The sequence below is a fragment of the Anguilla anguilla genome, chromosome 5 (assembly GCF_013347855.1).
Source record: "Anguilla anguilla isolate fAngAng1 chromosome 5, fAngAng1.pri, whole genome shotgun sequence".
NCBI classification, from domain to species: domain Eukaryota; kingdom Metazoa; phylum Chordata; class Actinopteri; order Anguilliformes; family Anguillidae; genus Anguilla; species Anguilla anguilla.
In genome coordinates, this window is record NC_049205.1 from 54,546,891 (window position 1) to 54,570,947 (window position 24,057).

Consider the following 24,057-nt stretch of genomic DNA (forward strand, 5'->3'; position numbering starts at 1 on the left):
ACGGACATGCTCACTTTAGCCCTCACCTTATTAAAATGTAGTTCAACGTGTCTCAGTTGCCATGTTTTTTTTGTTTGCTTGTTTACAAACATGAACAATTCAAATGAATTTTTTCTGGTTGTACTGTCTGCATGCACCTTCACCCTCTTGGCTTGACAATTTCACTGTATTCCCAACTCAGACTGTTTTGTCTGGCAATCATTCACACTCTGATTCCTTGTGGATCTAAACTCTACTCCTCAGTTTTCATTGTGCATTAGCTTGGCTTGGCGTAGCTTAGTGGTCATCTGTCATTTCCTCTGGATATTCACGCAGGACTTGTCCCATGTGAGCCCCATCTGTGACTGTACCATTTATCATCTCTGGAAGACGCTCCTGGGAAAACAGTGTCTCATTCTTAAAAGACACCAAGGAGGGCCAATTTAGTGCACCTGAGCAATCTCCACGGTAAGCGTTGGGTCATTTCTCCCACCACACGCATGGTGTATTTCCACACAATTACATTCAGCAACATTCTTTTGCAACGAGCCAATCTTTTTAAGTTCATTTCCTTTTGTTGAATTTGGAATTTTAATTCTGTTTCATTTTCAACTTTCAGTTTTTCCCTGCTGGTATTGTAGATGACGTGACATGTTAAAGTTAGGGTATTGCCATCAATGTTGATCAGACTGTTTCCTCCAAACTCTGGATGCGGCATGATAAAATTATATCACATGTATAACTATATACTAATATAATCAATATGTAATCCAATAAACCTATATCAGTAGTTGCAGCTAAGCTTATGGAAACGCAAGAAACCACAGTGTACACTGTAGAAAAAAAGCAAACGCAGAAGGCTTAAAAAAACCATACTTACTCAGCAGAAAATTATTGCCAAATAGAAGTGCTAGAAGACTAATACTTTACAGTGACCCCTGTGTAACCTGAATACAGTAAAAAGTACAGGAGGCTATAACTCTGTAACTTGTATGCTTTAGATCACCTTAGAACAGAAAATCATTTTGGTTCTAAGAAGGTCAGGTTGACCCAAGAGCAGGAAATTAAAATCATTATGGTGCCAAAAAGACCAGATGGCTGGTATTTTTAGAAATGTGTTAATGGGAGTTGTGGGGTACAATTTGTGTATAAAATGTATGCAAAACTGACAATCGAGGTTCAATTCGGCTGAATTTATCCGACTTTGTGCACCTGTGCAATAAAGTCTAAGCTTTCTGAAGAGCTTGCTGCTGTTGTGTCTTTTCCCTCGTGAAATTGTTTTCTACAGATTGGCGATTGGCGTTGAAGTCTGTCGGTTCCTAGACACGACATTTGGGGGCTCGTCCGGGATACGAAAGAGGGATCGCTGAAGCTCCCGGCTCCTGGAGACAGAGGCAGAGGGTACTAGCCCCTTAAAAAGCCGTGCAGCTTATCAAAAGGTAAGAGTATTTAACTATTTGTTTCGGACTGGGGCCCTCTCCCCTCTGACCTCCTCTCCATGAACGCCGGGAGTGAAATCCTCTCGTAAAACTAACCCGGACACTAACACCGAAAATTGAGGGGAAGAAAGCAGCGAGCTCTTCAGAAACGTGCGCAGCGAACCGTGAGTGAATTGAGTGTGGTATGAGTAAAAGGACGATATATATTGTTGTGTTACAAGGTGTGCTGGAACTAGGAATAATGTTTGAATACATTGTTGCTGCTGAAGGTTTTCACTGTTGCTGTTGTTTTGTTACAAAGTGTGCTGGAACTAGGAATAATGTTTGAATACATTGTTGCTGCTGAAGGTTTTCACTGTTGCTATTGTTTTGTTGCAAAGTGTGCTGGAACTAGGAATAATATTTGAATATATTTTTGCTGCTGAAGGTTTACACTGTTGCTGTTGTTTTAAAAAGAGGTGCCAGAGACCTGGGAGGAGAGAAACCCAAGAAGGGCCACCTGCAAGAGCTCTGGTAAAAGCGTGTTTGGGAAAAACATTGTCCTCTGAGGTATAAAGTAAGAGAAAAAGTATTGTTGGTAAGGTAAAATATTGTTAAACTGTGTTTATGCTTAGATTAGATGCTAGTGCTTGCGCGGAACTAACGTTGTATTGAGGCAACCGAGGAAAAATTGTGATTTATGTGTATGTGCAACTATAAAGGAAAAAGGGGGAAAATAAGTAAAGAAACGTGAAGTGTGTAGAAGGTATAAATAAAGGTTATATAATAAAAGGTTATATAATAAAATATAAATAAGAAATAGAAAAAAAGTATTAAAGTAAACATAAAATAATGGAAAAAAGAGAGAAAACGCCGGTTGAAATAATCACGGGAAAATATCCTAAATGTAAAAAGGAGATAGAACATATATACCAGAAAAATGGAAAAAAAGAATGGCGACAAAATGGCCTAAGGGGGGTACGTTTGATAGAGAAATATGCGATCAGATGGGAGGGGTAATAGCAAATTATAGAACAGAAGACAAGTCAGAAAAAAGAAAGCTAAAAAGAGAACAGGAAAAAACAATTTTAGGATGGTTTAGGTCCGCTTCCCTAGAGAAATATTTAGGAATAAGTAGGGGTCGCAGTGAAGTAATGATTCCTCCTCCGTATGCCCCGCAGTCATCGGGACAAACGGTAATAAAAGAGAAAGGCTTGTATCCAATAGGCCCGGTAACATCTGCAGTAACAGTGTGTCCAGTAGTAAAAGGACAAGTTCAGATACAAGGGTGGGTAGAACATGAGGAAAGTGAGGAACAGCTCAGGATAGAGAGAGCGCGGCTCGAGGAAGAAAAGGGAAAAATAGAAAAAAGGGTAACAGAGCTAAGGAGAGAGTACAAGGAAGTGGAGGAATTAGAAGAGCTGTTAAAAGAAAAATATAACCAGTATGATGCATACCAAGCCAAAACTTTCTGGGGAAAAAAAAAAAAAAAAAAAAAAAAAGTTATACATGTGATATATTTTTATCATGCCGCATCGAGAGTTTGGAGGAAACAGTCTGATCAACACTGATGGCAATACCCTAACTTTAACATGTGACGTCATCACAATCATGGGGAGTCTCAAAATTTTCCTACAGTAGAAAGAATGTTAAAGATTTATCTGCATAACTGTAAAGAGAATGTTTAACTTTGTTTAACCGGGCACGTCAGAGGTGTCAAACTCAAGGCAATGGAATGAATAACCCATAAAGAATCATAAAGTCCTGCAACATCCAGTCCCACAGTGCCTGTAGACATTTGTGATTTCCTTTCAGTTACCAGCTGATTTTGGCCTTGGAAACAAGGTATGTGGATTGTCGGCCAGTCAATGACTTGAAGTTAACACTTATATACTGGAACATGCCGAAAAGCAGCTGAGCAGGTGTGAGCAGGTGTCTTTTGCACATGTAGCTGTTACAGTAATACATTACCACGCCCAGGCAATGTGAGGATACTTGGGAATGTAATAATACAACTTCTCGACATCATGGTGATTTTGTGTTCTGCATTTGGCTTTGACGTTATTATGATAAATTTGGTTTCCCGAGGGGGTGCTTCAGGGTTAGCATTAATCATGTTAAAAAACATTTACACCGCGGTTGTGATTCTGTCTGTGATTAGCAAAGCTGGAGGGGACTAACTTTTAGCTAAATGTAAGCAAGCTCCCTAAATCACACACTTCTACCATTTTCCAAGTTTCAAAAGTTTTATATCACGACCTAACATTAAGGACAGTGTTTTACTTGCCCAAGGTGCATTTCCACTGGCCCAGCAGCCAAAATAAATACTACCACTTTTTTTTTTACAATGACAGACTATTTGCATTAGAAATAGTCAAACACCAATTTACAGTGCTGGTTAAAGAATGTTGTTCTTTATTAAATATGAAAATCTGCCAATCACCACTGCCACTTTCTTAGCGGTTTCGACTAATCACAAATGCATGTTGGAAATTGTGGATGACTTTGCCTGGGGATTTAGAATTTCGTGCTGCGATGCTTGGAGTTTAATTTAGGATAAAACAATTATAGCAATAAGTCAGCTAACATCTACTTATTTTGTCAGCTTGCTTGCAATAAATAATAGTAGATGAGTCTGGTAGAGAGCCACCGTTATTATTTTAATGTCACTTCAGTAAATAGCTGTTTTATCAGGCAAGTTAATATGCCAAGGCGATTAGTTGTGTTACGACCTGGGCGTGGGTCAGACCACAGGATGTAGGATAAGGGAAATGAGTGGGGAGTGAGCACTACCTAAAATCTGCCTAGTCTTCGAAGGCTTTGAACGCTGAACTTCAGGTCAATTAGTCTGTAGTCTGAAAACCAATAGTCCGACTAGTGTACCCCAAATGGAGTTTCACAATTCCACCCTGAGTACCTTCAAAAACAAAAAGGAAAAATTACAAAGTAGTGTCATGATGGAAGGATTTGTGGTAACACACTAACTAGCCAGAGTCACTATACAGTGAGCAGAGGGCAAAACAGGTTGAGGTTGAAAATGGCAACCAGTGGCAACCAGTAAGTTACTGTAAATATAAGTGAGTTACTAAAGTACAACATACTTTGAACTGGATCAAAAACAAGGACTTGGGGACCTTCACAGCTTGATCCTAGTCACTCAACCGGACACAAAGCATTTATACTGTAAGCCTTTCCTTTATAGCCTTATCCTGTGTTTTGTGTCCCAGCCCCAGCCATGTCCACACAGATACAGAATGAACAGGGCGTCGGCCTGTTGACAGGATCCTCTGCTCCAAACAGTTCTGAGGGGCCCAAGAAGGACAGCCCCCAGAAGGCTCGGGGCCAGTGGGCCAACAAAGCTGAATACCTGCTGGCTGTGGTGGGACACATAGTCGGGCTGGGCAATATCTGGAGGTTCCCTTACCTGTGCTACAAGAATGGTGGAGGTAAGAGTTCTCTGCACACCTGGGGCTGCAATAGCAGGTGGAAGAGTGTGTTTGGTTTCTCAGTGACGAGTATTGATCAAGAAGGCTGCGCAAAATGGTGGTGGTTTGAGGGCGTGAGCCAAGGTGTACAGAGATTTATCATTTGGAGCAGAGAAAAAATAGAGTTTGATCTGTGTCTGTAAATGGTGTGGATCCATAAAGCTTTGAAGCTGTATCACAACTATAGGGAGATGGGAGAGTGGGTTAAGGACTAAAGCATGTGGACCTAAAGTTATTGAGCATATCATTTTAGGACTGAGCTGTGGGACAGTAAGTGGGTGATCAGAACAATTGGGTTGCTTCTCTATACCCACCAGATACTCCCTAACATTGAATGTTCAATCCCCTAGCATTGAAGCTGAAACATTCAGATGTATTCCATATTTTGCATATGCATGAATGGGCATGGCCAAGAACAATACTGGAGCAACGAATGTTCTATACTGTAATATAGCACCAGAACACCTGTAGTTAGGAAGCGGAGTGGACATAATGACGGAAGGGAAGAGTTAACATCTAGTTTGTGTACAGAATCTAGGGTTTTACTGGGTGGGTGGTGCTGTGGTGCTGGGGGAAGGGCTGGTCAGAAGGCTGTGAGGGGTGAATTGTCATGTTGGAATCTCTAGGCTAGGATAGGTATACTACGCTGGCGATGGCAGATGCTGGGCAGTGTCTCACACTCCCTCACACCTCTCCACAGGGGTGTTCCTTGTGCCTTATCTGCTGTTCCTGGTGCTCAGTGGCATCCCCCTCTTCCTGTTGGAGACCTCTATGGGCCAGTACACTAGCCTCGGGGGAGTCATGGCTTGGAGAAACTTTTGCCCACTTTTCGGAGGTAAGACTTTAACCCCCTGTTTGCTAGGCAGGTGCCCAACACAGGCAAATTGCCTCTGTCAGTTACCAAATTGCCTCTGTTGTGGTACTGTAGTTTGCATCACATCCTCTTTAAAAGTCAACAATATTATGATTGTTCACAGATATTTCATGGTAATGTAAGATGAAAGAAAGCTGAACTAATTCATATATAGAGGATGTGATGCAAAGAACCACAACAGTACTGCCAAAATGTTCATATAAAAATGAAAGTTGTGAGCTTTTAGCTGTGCACCAATTTTGATATAACAAATGAACATTTCTGTGCACAACATTACATAACAGTGGTATCCAAACATGAGTTGCATGGTCCAGCAGTTTGGAAGAAGTGAAGGATTAAAATAGGAATGCATGCAGATTCACTGGCCTCTCATTGGCCAAGAGCAGTATTCAAAGTGATTTCCTTATTGGTATGCATCTCCATTTACAACCTAATTTGCATGCTTTTCCACTTGCCACCCTGTGTCTCTGCTTACAACCTGATTGTTACGCTTTGCTGTTTCCTGTATGTTCTATATCCAGCTGTCAGAATTAAATTATTCTTTTTCTTTTTTTTGTGAATTATTTTTCATCCAGGAACCGTCCCTGAAACTTTCCTGTTGAGTTTCATATGTCCTCAGTAACACTGCATTTATCAGTGGTTTTGCCAGCAGTGGGATGTAAAATCTTTTTAAATGTATAACCGGACAAAATTTGAGCCAAAAATATGAGTAAAAGTCAAGAACAGTTACATAACAACAGAAGTTTTTATATGGCTTGTCAAAAACAATCCAGTCTTACATAAAATAAAATATGAAGTCAGAACTACAGAAGATAAAAAATTAAGATACCTTTCGAGTACTTGTAGGGATTAATCAAACATGTAATTCTGCTACACTGTGCAGCCCATGTAAAACATATTTTATCAGCTTTAAAATCTATGTTCAGTCTAGTAAAAGTAACTGTGGGACTTTGCAGGTGTGGGCTATGCAACTCAATTACTGGTCCTTCATGGAAACGTGTACTACATCACAGTCCTGGTCTGGGCTCTTTTCTACCTGGTGAACAGCTTCCAGTGGCCACTCCCCTGGTCCCACTGTAACAACACCTGGAACACAGGTATGCTAACATAGATTTAACACCTGGAACACAGGTATGCTAACATAGATATAACACCTGAAACACAGGTATGCTAACATACATATAACACCTGAAACATAGAAAAAGACTGCAGATATAATACCTGGAAACTGGTAGACCAGCATACAGGTAACACCTGGAATGCAAGTAGCCCAGCACAAAGGTAAGGCCTGGAATATACTGTAGGTATTCGAGCAAACATATAACAGTTGGAACACAGGTAGATGATCACACATGTAACACCTTGAACAGAAGTATACCAGCGTACAAGGAAAAACCTTGAACTCAGGCATTGGAACACACAGGTAATGCCAGAAACGCAGGTAAATTAGGCCAGGCTGAAATTCCAAAGTTGAAAGAGAATTTACATTGTGATTCTTATGGAGAGGCTTGAGTTGTGCCTGTGATACATTCGGATGCACTTGACCTAAGAACAACAGAGTAAGGTTGTGACCAAGTGATGTTAGTGATGCTCTGGCTGTCTTTGGTAGAAAACTGCTTTGTGTCTGAGGGACGCAACCTCACAGCCAATGGAACTGCCCTGCCAGAAAACGGCATGTCTTCCGTCATGGAATTCTGGGAGTAAGGCCAGCCATTTCTTTTCATCCTCCTTGTAAAAAATAAAATAAAATGAATGAATGAATAAAGAAATACATAAACAGCAGACAGCTGAACTGCATCATGCTGCAAAAAGCTCTATATAAAGACCATGTAAATATTATATATTCCATACAGTAAATACTCTATATATAATACATTGTCATAGATGTGGTACAGTGTCAGATTCATACCAAAGCAGTGTGTGTGTGAGTTCAGCAGAGAGGTGTACTGGGTGGTGTCACGCTGCAGAGTGTGGGTACGTGGGTTTGTCTGCAGGAGGGAGGTGTTGCAGCTCTCCAGCCGAATGGAGGACCTGAGTCCAGTGAGCTGGAGGCTCGCTCTGTGTCTGCTGGGAATTTGGATCCTCTGCTACTTCTCTGTGTGGAAGGGAGTGAAGTCCACAGGCAAGGTGAACTGATCTGGTACCCCTGTGTGCTGGGACAGAAGCCATTAAAATTCAAGAGCCATACATACCTGAAGCTAATGGTGTCAGGGAATCGTGCTGTGCTGAATGAAACCATAGACCTTTATTTAAGTGTGTTTCCATCAAAAAACAACAAGGCCTCTCTAACTGTCTGTCTTACTTGCTCTCTCTCTCTCTCTGTTTCTTTCCCTCCCCCATCTCTCTCTTTCTCTCTCCCAGGTGGTATATTTCACTGCCACATTTCCCTATGTTACACTCCTGGTTCTGTTGATCCGTGGGGTCACCCTCCCTGGTGCAGGTGACGGCATCATCTATTACCTGAAACCCAACTACGTCCGCTTGGCTGACCCACAGGTACTGTAAACTGAAAAAATTATAGTCTAGCCCCGACGCAGAGGATGAAAACCTTCAATATCTGTCTAACTCTGATATATCCAATCTTCACGCTGATACCGTAAACCTGAAATAACTGTATAACACTGACACAGGTACAGTTAACCCAAACACACCATGTATACTCCAACACAGGAGCTGTACCACCTAGCAGACAGCAGGAACAGATTGCAACTTTAATGTAAAAGTGGTTTTCTCTCTGTTTCTATTTATTTCATCCTCCATCATTCTTTTTTTCAACATCAATTTTTCTCCCACTCCACCTCCAGGTGTGGATGGACGCCGGCACTCAGATTTTCTTCTCCTCTGGTGTCTGCATGGGATGTCTTATTGCTCTGGGAAGCTACAACAGGTTTAACAATGACTGCTTGAAGTGAGTGATGCAGATACAAACATACACATACACACACACACACACACACATACTATAAGAGTGCAGTGCCTACAGAACACCATTGCTGTACTATCGTTTTCAGTGTGCAAGGCGTTGTTTACATTACATTACATTACAGGCAATTGGCAGACGCTCTTATCCAGAGCGACTTACAACAAAGTGTATAACCATAACCATGACGAAACCCCTAGAGAGAAGTACCGGTCCAAGTACAGGGAGAATAGATAAGTCCAAGTATGATGGAGAATAGATAAGTGACGCTGGTGGTTACAGTGCTGAACATTCTAGGTCTCACATTCAAAATGTTGCATAACTCAATGTTTTCAAAGGGATATCAGAGGGATATCTTTCGTGGTTTTCAAATGCTGAATATTTACAGAAAAATTAAAAATGTATTTCAACTTACAGCAGTTCATCAGGAGTTCAAGAACTGAAATGGATTAAAAACTTGTAGTTCTCAGCCATAAGGATTTGGACTTGCAGGTTGGGGATGCTATAATATAAAAAGTGGTGGATAGGGGAGTGACTCGGTCCTGGCTGTCATCTGGTGTATGGATAATTTTCACTACTTTAGTTTGAACACATTTCTTCTGAACTGACACTCATGTAACTTGGAAAAGAGGTTCAAACTCTCATCTTCTGCAAATTATTTGCATCAGGGTTTTTTGGTGTTTTAAGAGGTTCTTATTTGGATGGGTTTTTAATTTTGTCTTGTGATAGATGAACAGTGGGTGATTAAGTGCTTGATTGATTGACTGAAACACTTTCTCTGCGTGGCAGAGACTGCTTTACCTTGTGTATTCTGAACAGCGCCACCAGCATCGTGGCAGGCTTCGCTGTTTTTTCCATACTGGGTTTCATGGCCCAAGAACAGGGCATTGACATTTCGGAGGTGGCACAATCAGGTGAGCGACATTTTTCATTGGCTACTACAGGCCTCATTGGCTGTTTAATTTCCTACTTCCTGTTCAGAGCTGCAGGGCACTCACCTTTAGTTTTAGGCCCTGAATCAGTAAAAAAACTGTCATGTAACCTGTCCTGTGCATACGTGAATGTAGAGCTGTGTTTGTGTCCGTCACACTGCATCTCTTTGACTTGTATCTCAGGTCCTGGTCTGGCCTTCATTGTGTTTCCCCGGGCGATTGCCATGATGCCCTTCCCGCAGTTTTGGGGAGTCTGCTTCTTCCTCATGATCATCCTACTTGGATTGGACTCTCAGGTCCGACTCACACGCACACACAGTCACACACACACACACACACGCATATATGCATCCATGAGGTCAGGTGCACATAGGCACACCCCTGTATTCAGAAATATATACACACATTCAAACATATGCTCATACCTCTCTCTTCCTCTCCCTTCTCAGTTTGTGGGCATAGAGTCTTTGATGACATCTTTAACGGATCTGTACCCAACATTCGTCCGCAAGGGATATCGCCGGGAGCTGTTGTTGCTGCTAATGAGCATAGTGAGCTTTCTTCTGGGCCTGATCCTGACCACCCCGGTAAATCATAGCGCCCCCTCTGACAACCTCCAGCAGTACACCTTCCAGCAGTCTTCCAAACACAAAAGACTTATATTTGTATAGCCCTTATAACCCCATATTTGTATCATTATCCTTCATTTGGTGTATCCCAATGAGTAATGCCCACTATTATCAAATCCTTCAGTTCAGCTCCTGCATTTAGAAATTCACCATAATGGGACTTATTTACCTTAAAATTGTTGTGTGAGTTGGCACTGGCATGAACAAGATACCATTCATTTAGACTCATCTTTTCAGCAGGATGAGCTTTATGGTAGCCCCAACTTAACTCTAATCTATTATTATTGGTGCACGCTTTATCAATAAGTTCAAAATGCATCTGTGTGGTTCATTCTCGCTCTCCCAGGGTGGTCTATATGTGTTCCAGATCTACGATCACTATTCATACTCTGGGCCTGGTCTTCTACTTCTGTCAATATTAGAAACCTTAGCCGTTGGCTGGATATACGGTGAGAACAAAGGCTGTTACTCTCAAAATTCCAAGACTGCTAAAACAATTTCATCCCACACAATTCCGTCTTGGTATTGAAGTTGTGAGTTTTGACATGAGAATTGTTGACATGAATTCATTTCTAATGACTGGCATTTTGGAGAGATATTGTCTGTAACTTGTGCAAGTGCCGTGTCACCTAATTAGAGGGAGAGAGGTAATTAGGCCTGGTTGGAGGCCAAATAGAAACAAAGATGAGTTTTTATAGCTTTATTTGCTCCAGTTGGCATAAGCAAATGTTATGTATCTAGAACATCATCATCATGCTATGTAATATCATTAAGACTATTTCTTTATGGTTGCTGGTTTTGTATTGGATTGTGCTATATTTTTCTTTTATAATGAGTTCTACAGCCTCTTAAAAGCCTCCCTTGAAAAAGATATTTTATCTCAATAGGACTCCCCTTGTTAAATGAAGGATTAGTCAAATTAAAAACAGTCTACATTGTCCCTTGCAATCATTGCAAAGTAAACAAAATGGTTTGTCCAATATTATTTTTAGGGGTCCAAGCTGCTGGAACCCTGTTGTTTTTGTTTGGATTCTTTCTTCTTCCATTTCACCTCAAATAACTGTGAGCTGGATTTGCCTAGAATCATCAAACTTGGTAGGCTTGTTTGGATGGCTGAACACTGGGATCCTTTAAATTATGGCACAGATTGAACACCTGGTGGTGTTGTTTTTTTCCTAGAGTCACAAAACTTGGTGCGCAGGTCCCTCTCCTCATGATGAGGAAACTAGTCCTAAAAGCTTAGCCCAATCAAACCATGTGGTGGCACTATAGAGAAGAAATATTTTAAAAATCACTGCTGCATTTGGGGTCCACCCTCAGAGCCTCTGTGTTTGGCAACTGTTGCTAATGCTGCTTGGACCCCAGGAATTGCTGCTTGCAGCTAGTTTAGATATTGTAACAGGGAGAAGTTGTGAATGGTAAATTTGTGTTCATATGATTTATTCTTCTGGGGAGCAATGTTTAAGAATGTCCTCGCGCTTCCCTTTGGTTCCCAGGTTCAGACCGGTACTGCGATGTCCTCCAGAGCATGACTGGGTATCGGCCGTGGCCCATATTCAAAGTGTGTTGGAGCTACGTGACTCCAGCCTTTTGTGTTGTGAGTTCTCCTTGAACTTTACGATGTCTGTGACAATGTGCTGCCAAGACACACCTGCAAAAGATCACCATTATCAAATCAAATCACCGGTGTGCAGTATTCTTTCCTGTGTCTATAACATTTCCAACCAGCCCACTATCTAGTTAAATGGAGCATCACAAGAGAACATAATTGTCTGTACTGAATTTGTCCAAGCACAGGACCAAGACATACGTCTTTATTGAGACTTTAATTGCCAAAATAGAAGGTGGTAGTTGTATCTAACCCTTTTTCTCTTTCTAAATGGTTTCTGTCTTACACTATTCAATGCTAGAGTGTAATGAAGAAGAAGAAAAAAAACTAAATCATGTCCAATGAGGAAATATAATGTTAAATGCATTTTGAAGTGTGTTGAAGCAGTAGAGGGGCATTTTCTAAACTCCGTGTTTGCTAACTGTATAAAATTGTTTTCAGTTATGCAACATTCTGTGGACAATATTATCCATCTCTGAATTGAACATTGTGGGATGTGTGTCTTTTTGAGCACCATAACATTCTCTTTGTAATGTTCACTCAGGGGATCTTTGTGTTCTCACTGGTGTGGTGGCCTCCTGTAACCCTGGCCAAGGGGGTGGTGGCTCCAGGATGGGCGATAGCTCTGGGCTGGCTGCTCTGCCTGTCCAATATATCTCCACTGCCCCTGTGGACCACTTATGCCCTGCTCACCACTCCTGGCAGCTTGCGCCAGGTTAGTATCCTCCTGTGCCACGTATACCAAATAATAATGTGAATAGTGCATAATGCCTTGCTCCTTTTGTCCACTGCCCCCCCCCCCCCCCCCCCCACACACAAATTTCCCCAGCGCATCTGTCAGCTGAGGAATGGGGCATTCACCCCCAGTCCAGAAAACGAGTTCCAAGCCACTGAACTCCAGCCTCCTGCTCCTAAGACAGATGCCAAAGTAACCAGTGACCTAGATGTTAGTGGGCTGGAAACTCCATCTGAAGGACTTGCCTGAGCCAGATCCGGGATTGCACTGGTGCCAGCCGAAAGCACATGGTCCTGGGAAAAGTAATAGGTGATGGGTTAAAATTCAGGGTTGAAGAATGTTGGCAGGGAGGAGGGGTTACAGGAAGAGGATGAGTGCTTTGTATCCATTTGCTGTGATTGAGTGTCAGTTGGTGTTGAAATGAGACAGCCTTAGAGACTATACTACAGTGATACTACTGGATTCCAGCAGTACACCCAGGAGCCACCCTAATCAATCCTTCAGCTGCATATCTTCATATCTAGGGCTTTATTCTTTGCCACTGCTGTTTGTAATATGACAGTGACTCATCAGACTCTGAAGGACACTGCAGCCATTCATGACTTCCACCTCTACGGCCAAAAAGAGGTTACATTGTGTTAATGTTTAATGTGTCTTGTAATCGTTCACATTACCTATTTACTGCACTATGTCACTGTAATTTTAACCTGGTTAAATAAGTTTGAATATTTACATAATTGGCTGCAACTGAGAGCAGCCAGCAAGCTGTATAGCAGCATTTGGATGTATCTCAAGCATGTGTTTTGATTCCAGATTCTGACATTGGACTTACAGTATAAGAAAGGTGAATGATGTAATTTTTTTCCCTGATTGGAAAACTGATTGATTGATTGGCACACATGGAAAACAGTTTCTGGATAGAGGTATCTAGAAGGAATACTCATTTAATACAGTATAAAGTATATTTAACTTGCCTTTCACCATGAAGAATCTTTTTTTGAGATTCAAAACTACTTTGCATGAGAGACCAGGCACCAGTGAAATAATTGTGCTAGAACCAGGTTTATTCACATTCGCACATATCCTGTCTCAGTTTAATTGGGCTGTTGGCTAAACTCAAGCCCTAAAAAGAAACAATGAAGCCCTCCTAAGAAGCAAATGAAAATAGTGTGGCTTTTTTCAGAGTAATTTGGACAGTGAGTGCTTGTGTGTAGGCATGGGGAGGTGGGGGGGGGGGGGGGGGGGGGTGCACTGCAGGGTGCACTTCCCCACCTGGGCACAGAGGTTCATAGATCATTGGCGGTTACCATGGTAACCCTCATCAGAACGTCCTTCCCTTCCTTTGTTTTGCTTGGCAACAGACCTTTGGCAAAGTGGACTCTGCCCACTCTCATCACCTTGGATCAATGTTCTCCAGCCCCAGTCCTGGGGGCAGGCGGTGCATGGGTGGGGTTTGCAATGAGCTCTCATTGGGTCAGGCTCTGTGGAGCTATTAATGCGACACTGATCTGGATTTGACAGTGCTGAGGATAGTGGGAATTGTACTTTAATACCAACACTGTTTGGGGTACAGAGGGTCTCCAACAGTATAAATGGGCTAAATTTTAGATTAGGATACAAGGAGACACGGTGGGGTCTGTGTCTATGTGTGGGTCATCGGGGAACTCTATTGTAGGAACCTCTGAGTGAGACAGCGCATGTCTGGCTGACTAGGCATGAGGGGATTCATAATAATGAAATGAGTAACGAATGTATGTATTTACATGATTTTATATAAATACCCCCTACCATCATTCATAGTTCCAAGTGCTTCTTGACCACCCCAGCCCTGCAAAAAATAAAACATTTTTAGACACTTGATGAGATCAGATCCATTTTGTCTTCACCCAAAAGAGCTGCTCAGGGAAAGATACAAGAAAAAATATCAGCTTCTGTTTTACCTTATTTCTTCTCTTCTTTCCCACAACCTCTCATTCCATTTGCATCTCCTGCATCTCTTTGTGTTTGTGGGGCCTAGTAAATTACTGTGCATCAATACTGATCTGGCAGTTGTGCCAGGTCTTATGCATGATTTAGGATTTTTACTCAACTCAGTTTTGTGAGGGTATAAATCTATCAGTGTTTTCATCTCTGGAAATTCCTGTGTTCACCAAAAAAAGATGAGTTTGTAGGTGGGCTTAAAAATGGCCATGCAGGAATAAGTGCAGAGCTCTGTGTATTTGTGTGAGGGTGTTTTGGGGTTTTAAATTTATCAGGGAATGAAACACTTGAGACTTGAGTGGCTAAACCCAATAGTTTTTTTTTTTGGGAAATTTTGTATTTTTCCTTTTGACCTGTACTGAGATGAGGTCACTTGACATCTGTGGTTAACAGGTTATCTGTGTTAAGCAGTCATAGTTTGGGTATTTCAAAGAGAAGAGAGTGGTGGAGCTGGAATAAATAATTGAAAAAAAAAAAAAAACAAGCAAGGTTGTAGGGATCCAGAGAAAGTCCTTTGCATGCATTTGTGTGTTTGTGTGCTTGTAACTGGGGACCATGGCGGTGCTACACATCCAGAAAGAAGGGACCGTGTATAAAAGTGGGGACATTTTCTAGGTCCCCACTTGGAAAATGCTTAAATCTTAAAATGATAATGAGACCTCTCATTGAAGTTTTATTAAAAAATTAACAAGTAAGGACATGATGTGTCTTAAGTATATAACTTCAGTACTCAGTGTTGGCCCTGTAGGCTGAAGCCGCAATTTAAGTCACACATGTTCACGTCTTTTAACACTCATCCATTATCTTTATTGGCTAAGAACTTCAGGCAGGTTTTCAGACAACTGGGGAGCCACCCGTCTGACACACTGCTGAAAACTCCAAATGTCATGTAAGTTTTTAATAATTATTTTTGCCTCATAATTTATGTCACAAAACTTTTCAAAGTGCTATTTAGTAAATTTATGAACAATTATATTTGTGAAATATGCACATTGGGTTGAGGTAATTTCGTATCTCCTTAAATCATGATCAATGCTGCAAGACTAGTACTAGTAGCAATATTTAATAGATAATACGGCCAAAATTTAGTTAGAAATTTGATCAGTTTTTTTGAGCAGTACTGTTGTGAGGGTTTATGCATTTTTAGAAATAATACCCATTCTTAAAGCATAACAATAAATTTTTGAAGTGTGCAGTAGGAAATCTGTATAAAATGCACTACCCTTCATAATGTGGTCCACACTTGGACAGTACAGAATGATGAGTCCTCACTTAGGTCCACACATGGATGCCATAGAACAATGTGCACCTTCCAGCATGTGCTTAAAGACAAAATTAAGGTTTATTTTATTTTATGTGGAATTGTGAACTTGAAATCCAGCTTTATTCAAGTATAGCCAAGCAGCTTATGAGCAAAGGATTTCATATCCTTCTACACAAATAAAATCAACTCCATGTATAGAAATCATATCAGTCTGTTCTTCTTTCATTAACAGACTTCTGTGAGTTTGAAATTGAATCCTGGAAATCTATTATTTATGATAAATAACAACGAGGAGATGTGCCAGTTTTTTTTGTCCCATGTATGCAATGTGTATTTGTGCATGCTTTCTTTTTTTTATAGTGTTGCCATAACTTTTGAAAAAATAAATGCCCTAAGACTACTTTGGGAATATTCTCATCCCAACCAAAATCTCCCAAAAAAACAAAAAAAAAAAACAGAAACCAAGTGGAATGTTCTCCAACATCCTTGAAATATTAAAGAATGTCGGCAGGCAAAACCCTTGTCTTGGTGTATCCTGCCGCACAAGGGTTTCTCCCCCTCTTCATAAGAAACTGGCTGTCAAAATGGTGGACCGTCACCACACTTTCTGCCTCTTGTCGTTTGGACTTTATAAATAGAATCGACGCTGTTTTAAAAGGCAGCGTGTTGCAACATCACACATCATAGCAGGAACGTCTTTTTGGTTCACCACTGTCTAAATGATTTTGATAAATGTTCAGCAAAAACATAATATTTTGCTAATAGGGAATAGAAAGAGTGAATGCATTATTTATTTCTAAAAAAGGTGGGTTTTGACAGTGTGGGCAATTGCACACACAAAGAGCACAGACAAAGACCGCAGCAAAAAACAGCATTTTTTAGTTTAATTGAGGCCTTTGGGTACAAAACTAAACTAATTGACAGGAGGTCTGGAGGGTCATTTATTTTCAGAAATTGCGTGAAATTATTTCCACTGGCAAAGCCCTTCTGACGCTAATGAAAGACACTGTATAAATGGGAGTACAATTCCTTGTTTGGTATATAGGGTAATGAAATCCAGCAGTTTGAGGCCTACAGGCCTTCCCAATTTCACACAGTTGGCAATGAATCAAGTCATGTGGTGTGGCATGCAGTCCATTGGATGAGAATGACTTGGGTATGAGGATCTCATACTAACCCCAGGTATTTTTGTTTCCCAGAACATTTTCAATCATTTAGAATAAATGGTCTCAGTGCATTCATTTATTTGGTTTCCTGGGTGTTGCCTGAACATTTGAATATTCCGTGAATATTTTTCACCAAGAACATTGCAGATACGAATTAGAAAAAATTTCTCTACTAGCATGTGTACCGATGACCATACAAAATGTGTAATAAATGTTTTTTATGGAGAACATTTATGTTTTTTAAATGACCTCATACATATTATTTTGTATTTGTATTATTGTCTTCATGATATTTACCTTGTTTTCCAGTTGTTTTACGGTTGTGTTTAGCAGCTTGAAGAAAGGGTAGGACATGGGTTTGTTAATGATTTTGAATGAACCAAAAAAATTGCCTAGTAGGATTTGTACCTCTGACAATAAAAAGGTACCAATGGCTCCAATTAGGGTTTAGGGCTCAAACTAGGGTTCATCTAGGGTTAGGGTGAGGATAATGGTGAGTCTGAGGGTTGGGGCAAGTTTACGGTTGTGTTTAGCAGCTTGAAGAAAGGGTAGGACATGGGTTTGTTAATGATTTTGAATGAACCAAAAAAATTGTCTAGTAGGATTTGTACCTCTGACAATAAAAAATATCTAATAAATGCATATTTTTTAGGGAAATTTTTTTTTGTTTTTTAAATGACCTCAAATATATTATTTTTCATTTGAATTATTGTATTCATGATAATTACCTTGTTTTCCATCAATTTTAAATGGGTTTTCTGATGTTTTCAATGGTACCAATGGCTTCAATTAGGGTTTAGGGCTCAAACTAGGGTACAGCTAGGGTTAGGGTTAGGGTTAGGGTTAGGGTTAGGAAAACGGTAAGTCTGAGGGTTGAGGCAAGTTTACGGTTGTGTTTAGCAGCTTGAAGAAAGGTTAGGAGATGGGTTTGTTAATGATTTGGAATGAACCAAAACATTTCTCTAGTAGGTTGTGTACCTATGACCATACAAAAATGTGTAATAAATGCATGTTTTTTTAGGGAGAACATTTTTGTTTTTTAAATGACCTCATGCATATTATTTAGCATTTGAATTATAGTATTCATGATATTTACCTTGTTTTCCATCATTTTTAAATGGGTTTTCTGATGTTTTCAATGATACCAATGGCTTCAATTAGGGTTTAGGGCTCAAACTAGGGTACAGCTAGGGTTAGGGTAAGGGTTAGGGTTAGGAAAACGGTAAGTCTGAGGGTTGAGGCAAGTTCACGGTTGTGTTTAGCAGCTTGAAGAAAGGTTAGGACATGAGTTTGTTAATGATTTTGAATGAACCAAAAAGTTTCTCTAGTAGCATGTGTACCGATGACCATACAAAATGTGTAATAAATGCATGTTTTTTTAGGGAGAACATTTTTGTTTTTTATATGACCTCATACATATTATTTTGCATTTGAATTATTGTATTCATGATAATTACCTTTTTTCCATCAATTTTAAATGGGTTTTCTGATGTTTTCATAGGTTCCAACGGCTTCAATCAGGCCCGGCTCCAGCTGTCCGAGGGGCCGGGTGGGCCGAGTGGAATTTTGGGGGGGGGGGGCAAAACACCATTAAGAAATTCTATCAACCAATGTTTGTTTTTATGTGAAGAGGATATATCCAAATATGTAATAATCACGGCTATCACAACCTAACCTAATTTAAAGATGATCTTACGTACAGTCAATTTGTTTTTCATGATGTCAAGTTTCAATATAGCTGCAAGCAGTAATGCGGGGCCCTACGAACATGTCCAAGCTGGGTGAATACTAGGTGAAGGAGAAAAGAGTCCTAGCGGCATATATTTCAGGATTTTGGACAATCTACATACCTGTGCATGAGATGATCCAACTTCCGGTTCATGAGAAACATTACTTCGAAACATGAATGTGCATTAGAATAAAGTGCTAACTTTGTCACACCACAAATCACACTATTTTTAACGAAACAACTTTTCCTTATCACCCTTGATGGAGAGGATACCCAAGAGTACACATGTGCTATGGTGACGGAATCAGGTAAACCGTTCATGAGAAGCGTTATATTAGCATTAGCTTCCCGCCAAAATGTCAAATGCCTGTAATTTCCTTGTTTTTTGAGATATCTGCAACTGCGTCGACATGGTACAACATGGTAGTGCCCTCTTCATGCCCAGTCCGTTTCAAGTCCCTAGATTATTGTTGTAAAAAGTTGTAAGTGTTTGAAATTTGTGGCCAAATTTTGTTTTTTTTAAATACCAGTTTCTCTGCCATCTTGGAATGGATCTCTTAGCGGTTAATGCCCTATAGGGAGACATACACCATACACGTACATGGGCTACTTCGTAGGACCCCTAATTATGGATAGTAATGTAAAGTGAAGCAATAAACCTGGAACCTTTTTGTATGACTGACTGAGCTTGCTTGGAGCAATACCAATGATCTTGTTGTCAAATACATGGCAATGGAGAGATTAGCCCATTTAGCCAAATTAGCCTAATTAGCCTCTAAGGCATACTTACTAAGCAAACAATAGACAGTGTCTTTTGGGGGGGAAAAAAACTCCCGAATCTTTATTATGTGAACACATGGTCAGGACAGGTGAAGACTGTGAAGGGAGGTGTCTCTGGGGAAAACATCAGGCCGTTGGAGTCAAAAATAAGCCTCCATTTTCTGGGTGGAAGCCTTTGTATCTCGTGCCGATGAATCCTCAACCTGCTGCAGCTGCTGTCCTTTATTAAAGACAGCCAGCACTCATTGATTGAATTATAGGTGCAATCAGTGGGGCGCTGTCCATGCTGATCAGATCTGACACATGGCTGCTGCCCATGGGGCTGCAGGCAATGGGAATCAGGAAGGGAGGGAGGGAGGAAGGGGGAGAGATGTGCACACTCCTCACACTGCAATCTTTTAGGGCACATGTTTGGCAATATGAAGCCGAATGTTCCTCAACATTCTTGTACTTTTAAATTTTACATGCACATCCAAAAATTCAGCCCTAGTAAGAGGTGACTCATAAATAGAATAATATCCTGCACAGATTTTAATATTCCTAAATGGTAGCTATTCTTAAAACATTTCAACCAAATAAGTCTCCTGTTCTTTTTCTATTTGCCCATTTCTTAACCAATAAGATGGCTCATGTGATGAGTGTGAGGTTGGTACAATGGATTGGGAAGTTGATGATGGAAAGATCTATTATTAAGTGCAATGCGGCAGAAAAAGGAACGCTGCAACCCAGAAACGTGGACATGGTGCGTATGATTTCTCCCCAAACGTGATGGACTGGTGGGCAGAGCCTGGTGGCATGAATATGAGTGTCTGGGGTGTTGTGGGGTGGGCAGTGTGTGCAGGAATCTGTGTGAGTGAAGCTCATTCTGAACATTTTGTGCTGAGTGATATGAGATCTATGAAAGACTTTGTATTGCATTAACAGAATCTTAGTGGACGAGCTCATTGTGAATGTATTTGAACAGATCTGGGTTCAGAAGTTGGTATCAGTGGTAATTGATACATCATTTCCCCATTGATTGATCGGGGAATGCTTTGTGGAGGTCCTAAGTGGTAAACAGGTACATACATGCGATATATATATAATCCTATGTATTCCCCGGTGTTCTCTGCTCATCTGGTAGCCTTAGACTAAACTGACCGCCTGGTCTGGTGCCTGGCCTAGTCTTTGCTATCATTCTTTCCTCTCCTATGACCAATTGTGCAGACAGGCACAGTCACTTCAAGGTCTGATGAGGTAACAGATGGAGATTTGAAAGTAATTGGTGGATACATTTGATGAGTGTGAGCAATGTGTAGAGAATCTGAGTTTTGCCATTAAAAGATGGATGTATCAGGAGGTTATTCAGAGTTCTGTAGAACTTCCTAGTAGGCACTCTCCCTGTGTCCCCAGATTAGTTTATGAAAAGTCACTGATTGGACCTGCTGTTGCCATCTCATTTTTTGGAGTTCCTGAGTCTGATCCTGGGGTGTTGGTCACTACATCACCTATGTCTGCCCCCTTAAACTTAATAACTGGTTACATCACCTTTAGCAGCAACAACTGCAATCAAACGCTTCCTATAATTTGATATCTGTCTTTCACATCACTGAGGAAGAATTTTAGCCCACTCTTCTCTGCAGAACTGCTTTAATTCAGACAGATTAGGTTTTTGTGCATAAACTGCTCTTTTCAGGTACTGCCACAGCATCTCTATGGGGTTCAAGTCAAGACTTTGAATAGGGCACTACAAAAGTAATACTCTAACATAAATTGCAGTATATTTTAGTTATTTTATTCATATTATTCTTTTTTTCTTATTCATAGTTTATTATATAGCCCCTCTGCTTCATTATGCCTATCTGTCTTTGATGGGGGAGACCTAATTCAGTTTTGTAACATCTTCCACATATCTTGTCCAGTGTTAATTCAACTCTAACGGTGTTAATTCAACACTTAATCGATTACATTTTGTTCCACATCCCAGAGTCTGACCAAATGTTATCTGTTAAGAGTTGAATTAGCACTGTTAAAGCTGAATTAACAGAGATCATTTTACTGTGTAGTGCTACAGCCCTTTGCCTGTTCCATACCTGGTGATGCCTTTCACTTATGACTGCGATTGAATACTAATGTCCCCCTCTAGCGGTAAAAAATGGAATAGTACTTGAAATAGCTGGAAGAAGATATTCCCCTTTTTCATTCGCGCTAACACACACCCCTTCATCCCCCTCCCTCCCTTCTTTCCCGAGTTTCGGAAAACTGGAAGGTCGTAGAGGAAACGTTTAAACAACTGCAAGTTCTGGGGAATGCAGCAGGTAAGAACTATTCTTAAACAACAAACGACTGAACAGCGAGTGACTAATAGCCTAGGCTATACCAATAACCATGGATTTATTTGGATAATTGTTCGGATATATTGACAACTGTTTGATTGGACAACATTAGTTCACGGTATTGCGTGTAAGTCAGTATTATTTTTTACCAGAAGTAATCAGAATTATGAATTATGGTTATATATCTGTTTTTCATTCGTTATTAGCATAATGAGAGAAAGCGCAAGCTGGCTTCTGCACATGCGTATCAATATTACGCCGTTTTCCATCTGAGAGATTCTGGGATTTATGTTTAGTAGAGAGATCAAAGTTACTTGAAGCCAAAAGCATTAAGTTGCCTGAGCGGTAATAGCTAGTTGAACTTTATTTTTTCGGGGCCAAAATAAAGGTCTGATATACTGAAACAGCAGAATATTGACAATTTACCGTTTGTTTTCGTGTTAATTGGTGGCTTGTGAAACGTTCCTCTGTGGATCGTACGTTTCTGAAACGTGCGATCAGCTATGTTCATGGAGTATTAGCCTACCAGCCTAAATGAAGATGGTTAGTGTTGTTTCTAGGAAGTAATGAATGGTGATACACAATATATTTTCTGGTTTAGATGTGATGTATTTAATGGATGAATTTTACATTTATATCACCAGGATGTCCAATTGAATAATCTATTTTGCAAAGAAGACCTGGAGCTACAGCACATTAGAATGAGGGACTGCTACATTCCTAGCAGCGACAGATTTGCAAACCATAACCATTAGGGAACAGGAAATAAGAACTAATGAAGTAACTAGTCATATCTACTGTTTTTTTTCTTCTTCCAATTGGTTTTCACGGGGCTTTAGACATGTTTGTTGGTGTCACCATTTCTTGACATGACTTGTTTCCACACCTTCCCGAAATTGCCGTGTAGTTAACGGATGAACTGGTACCAGAGGCTCAATGGCGTTTTATGTCTGTGCCTTTAGGGATTATTCATAATATTTTTTTTTCATTGACCATAGCAAGTTGGATCGTAATGTGATTTATTCCCGTTCATAATCTCAGCACCAGTTTGGCCCGCCGAAAGTTCGTTAGTTTTTAAATGGAAGTTTGTTGGAGCCTGAATCCACAGTAGGTGGTGATGAATTTACAAACGGTAAATGGTATAGATTCAAAATCTGTGTAATCATCCAAGATTCTGCATTTTGCAGCAGCCTGGATATGCTGACTTTAGGCTTGTAGCACATCAATTTTCATTATATTTCATTTATGCATATTAAATTCTATAAATACAGTTTAATTTGATCATTTTTTACAGAACTCACTGAACAGTTTAACGACTGTAAAGTGTATCTAATTATTCAAGTCTGTAAAAAATCTAAAGGAAAAAAAACGTGAAATAGCCTACTCGTTTAGTCCAATTCGTCCACTTACACTTATTGAACCCCATTAAAACGATTTTTAGCAGTAAAAATGGTACTGTCGCTCCTTATAAATTTAAATGTATTTTAACAACTCTATGCGCTATGCGTATTAATGTGCGATCTCAACATATGTTAGTTGTGTCTGTATTCTCGCACAATTCCATGCTAGCTGTGCAACAGCAAAAATGACGGTTGCTGTCCACTGGCAATGGTGCTGATGTCGTACCGTTAACAACAATTGAGCCCATTGGACATTAGGGGGTTTGGTCGATCGGACTGCAAACATTACTATGAATTCAGTTTAATGGGAAATATACAGGCAATAATTTAAAAAACTGTCAAACATTGAATATTTAATCTTTGGTCAAATTGAAATGAATGAGGAATTTAAAAATATGTATAACTAGATACAATGCTACTAAATATGATTTATGATAATTTATAATAATCTGCCTTATTCGGAAGTCACCAGCCAGTAACTACATATAAGTATGTATGCAGAGATACAAGGATTTACAAATACCAGCTCCCTGCTGGCCTCATATATTCATTTATTAGTAATTCAGGCGACGCACCCTAAATGTACTAATCCTCATAGCCAGCATCCTCTGCTTGAACCACAATAGCTGTAATCTGAGGAAGAACCAGTCCATCCATGACAGTTTTCAGATTACATGCTGTGCAGCCGAGTCCAATTAAAGCGTTCTTCATCTTCTTATGAATACTGGAACATATCCACTTTAATCCAAAACGGGTGCTAATGACTAGTTTACCAGAGATATGGCAGATGTTTAAAAGTATTCACCATGTTCAATAAAATGGTTGGAGAAACAGCCCCCAC

The 24,057-nt window shown here is 40.3% G+C and overlaps 2 protein-coding genes across 8 annotated transcripts in view; both read left to right on the forward strand.

The window, feature by feature from the left end:
• Nucleotides 1–265: 265 nt before the first annotated feature.
• Nucleotides 266–13,824, forward strand: LOC118226890 (sodium- and chloride-dependent GABA transporter 2-like). Of its 6 annotated transcripts, none has more exons than XM_035416862.1 (17): nt 266–447; nt 1,268–1,582; nt 1,875–1,931; nt 4,625–4,843; nt 5,583–5,717; nt 6,713–6,853; nt 7,366–7,456; nt 7,751–7,883; nt 8,118–8,252; nt 8,561–8,664; nt 9,466–9,590; nt 9,792–9,904; nt 10,058–10,195; nt 10,584–10,686; nt 11,734–11,834; nt 12,391–12,561; nt 12,676–13,823. In XM_035416862.1, exons 4-17 carry the CDS (start codon nt 4,633–4,635, stop codon nt 12,829–12,831), a joined length of 1,857 nt encoding a protein of 618 aa, XP_035272753.1. In that variant the 5' UTR covers nt 266–447; nt 1,268–1,582; nt 1,875–1,931; nt 4,625–4,632; the 3' UTR covers nt 12,832–13,823. The 6 variants fall into 6 exon arrangements, with proteins under 6 accessions (XP_035272753.1, XP_035272754.1, XP_035272755.1 ...); XM_035416863.1 differs by having other exon boundaries at nt 1,268–1,418; XM_035416864.1 differs by lacking the exon at nt 1,875–1,931 and having other exon boundaries at nt 1,268–1,418.
• A 7,819-nt stretch (nt 13,825–21,643) lies between these two features.
• LOC118228335 (copine-7-like) overlaps nt 21,644–24,057 on the forward strand; it is a 51,562-nt gene continuing 49,148 nt past the window's right edge. The window contains exon 1 of one of the 2 annotated variants that reach the window (XM_035419791.1): nt 21,644–21,798. The gene's annotated coding sequence lies outside the window, so the exon portion shown is untranslated. The other variant, XM_035419792.1, reaches the window with a different exon arrangement.

Excerpts from the sequence above, each read along its gene's own strand:
- LOC118226890 (XM_035416862.1), top strand. The coding sequence starts at position 4,633 with ATGTCCACACAGATACAGAATGAACAGGGCGTCGGCCTGTTGACAGGA. Across the intron at positions 8,665-9,465 it reads TTTAACAATGACTGCTTGAA|AGACTGCTTTACCTTGTGTA; the intron begins GTGAGTGATGCA and ends TCTGCGTGGCAG. Across the intron at positions 9,905-10,057 it reads TACTTGGATTGGACTCTCAG|TTTGTGGGCATAGAGTCTTT; the intron begins GTCCGACTCACA and ends CTCCCTTCTCAG.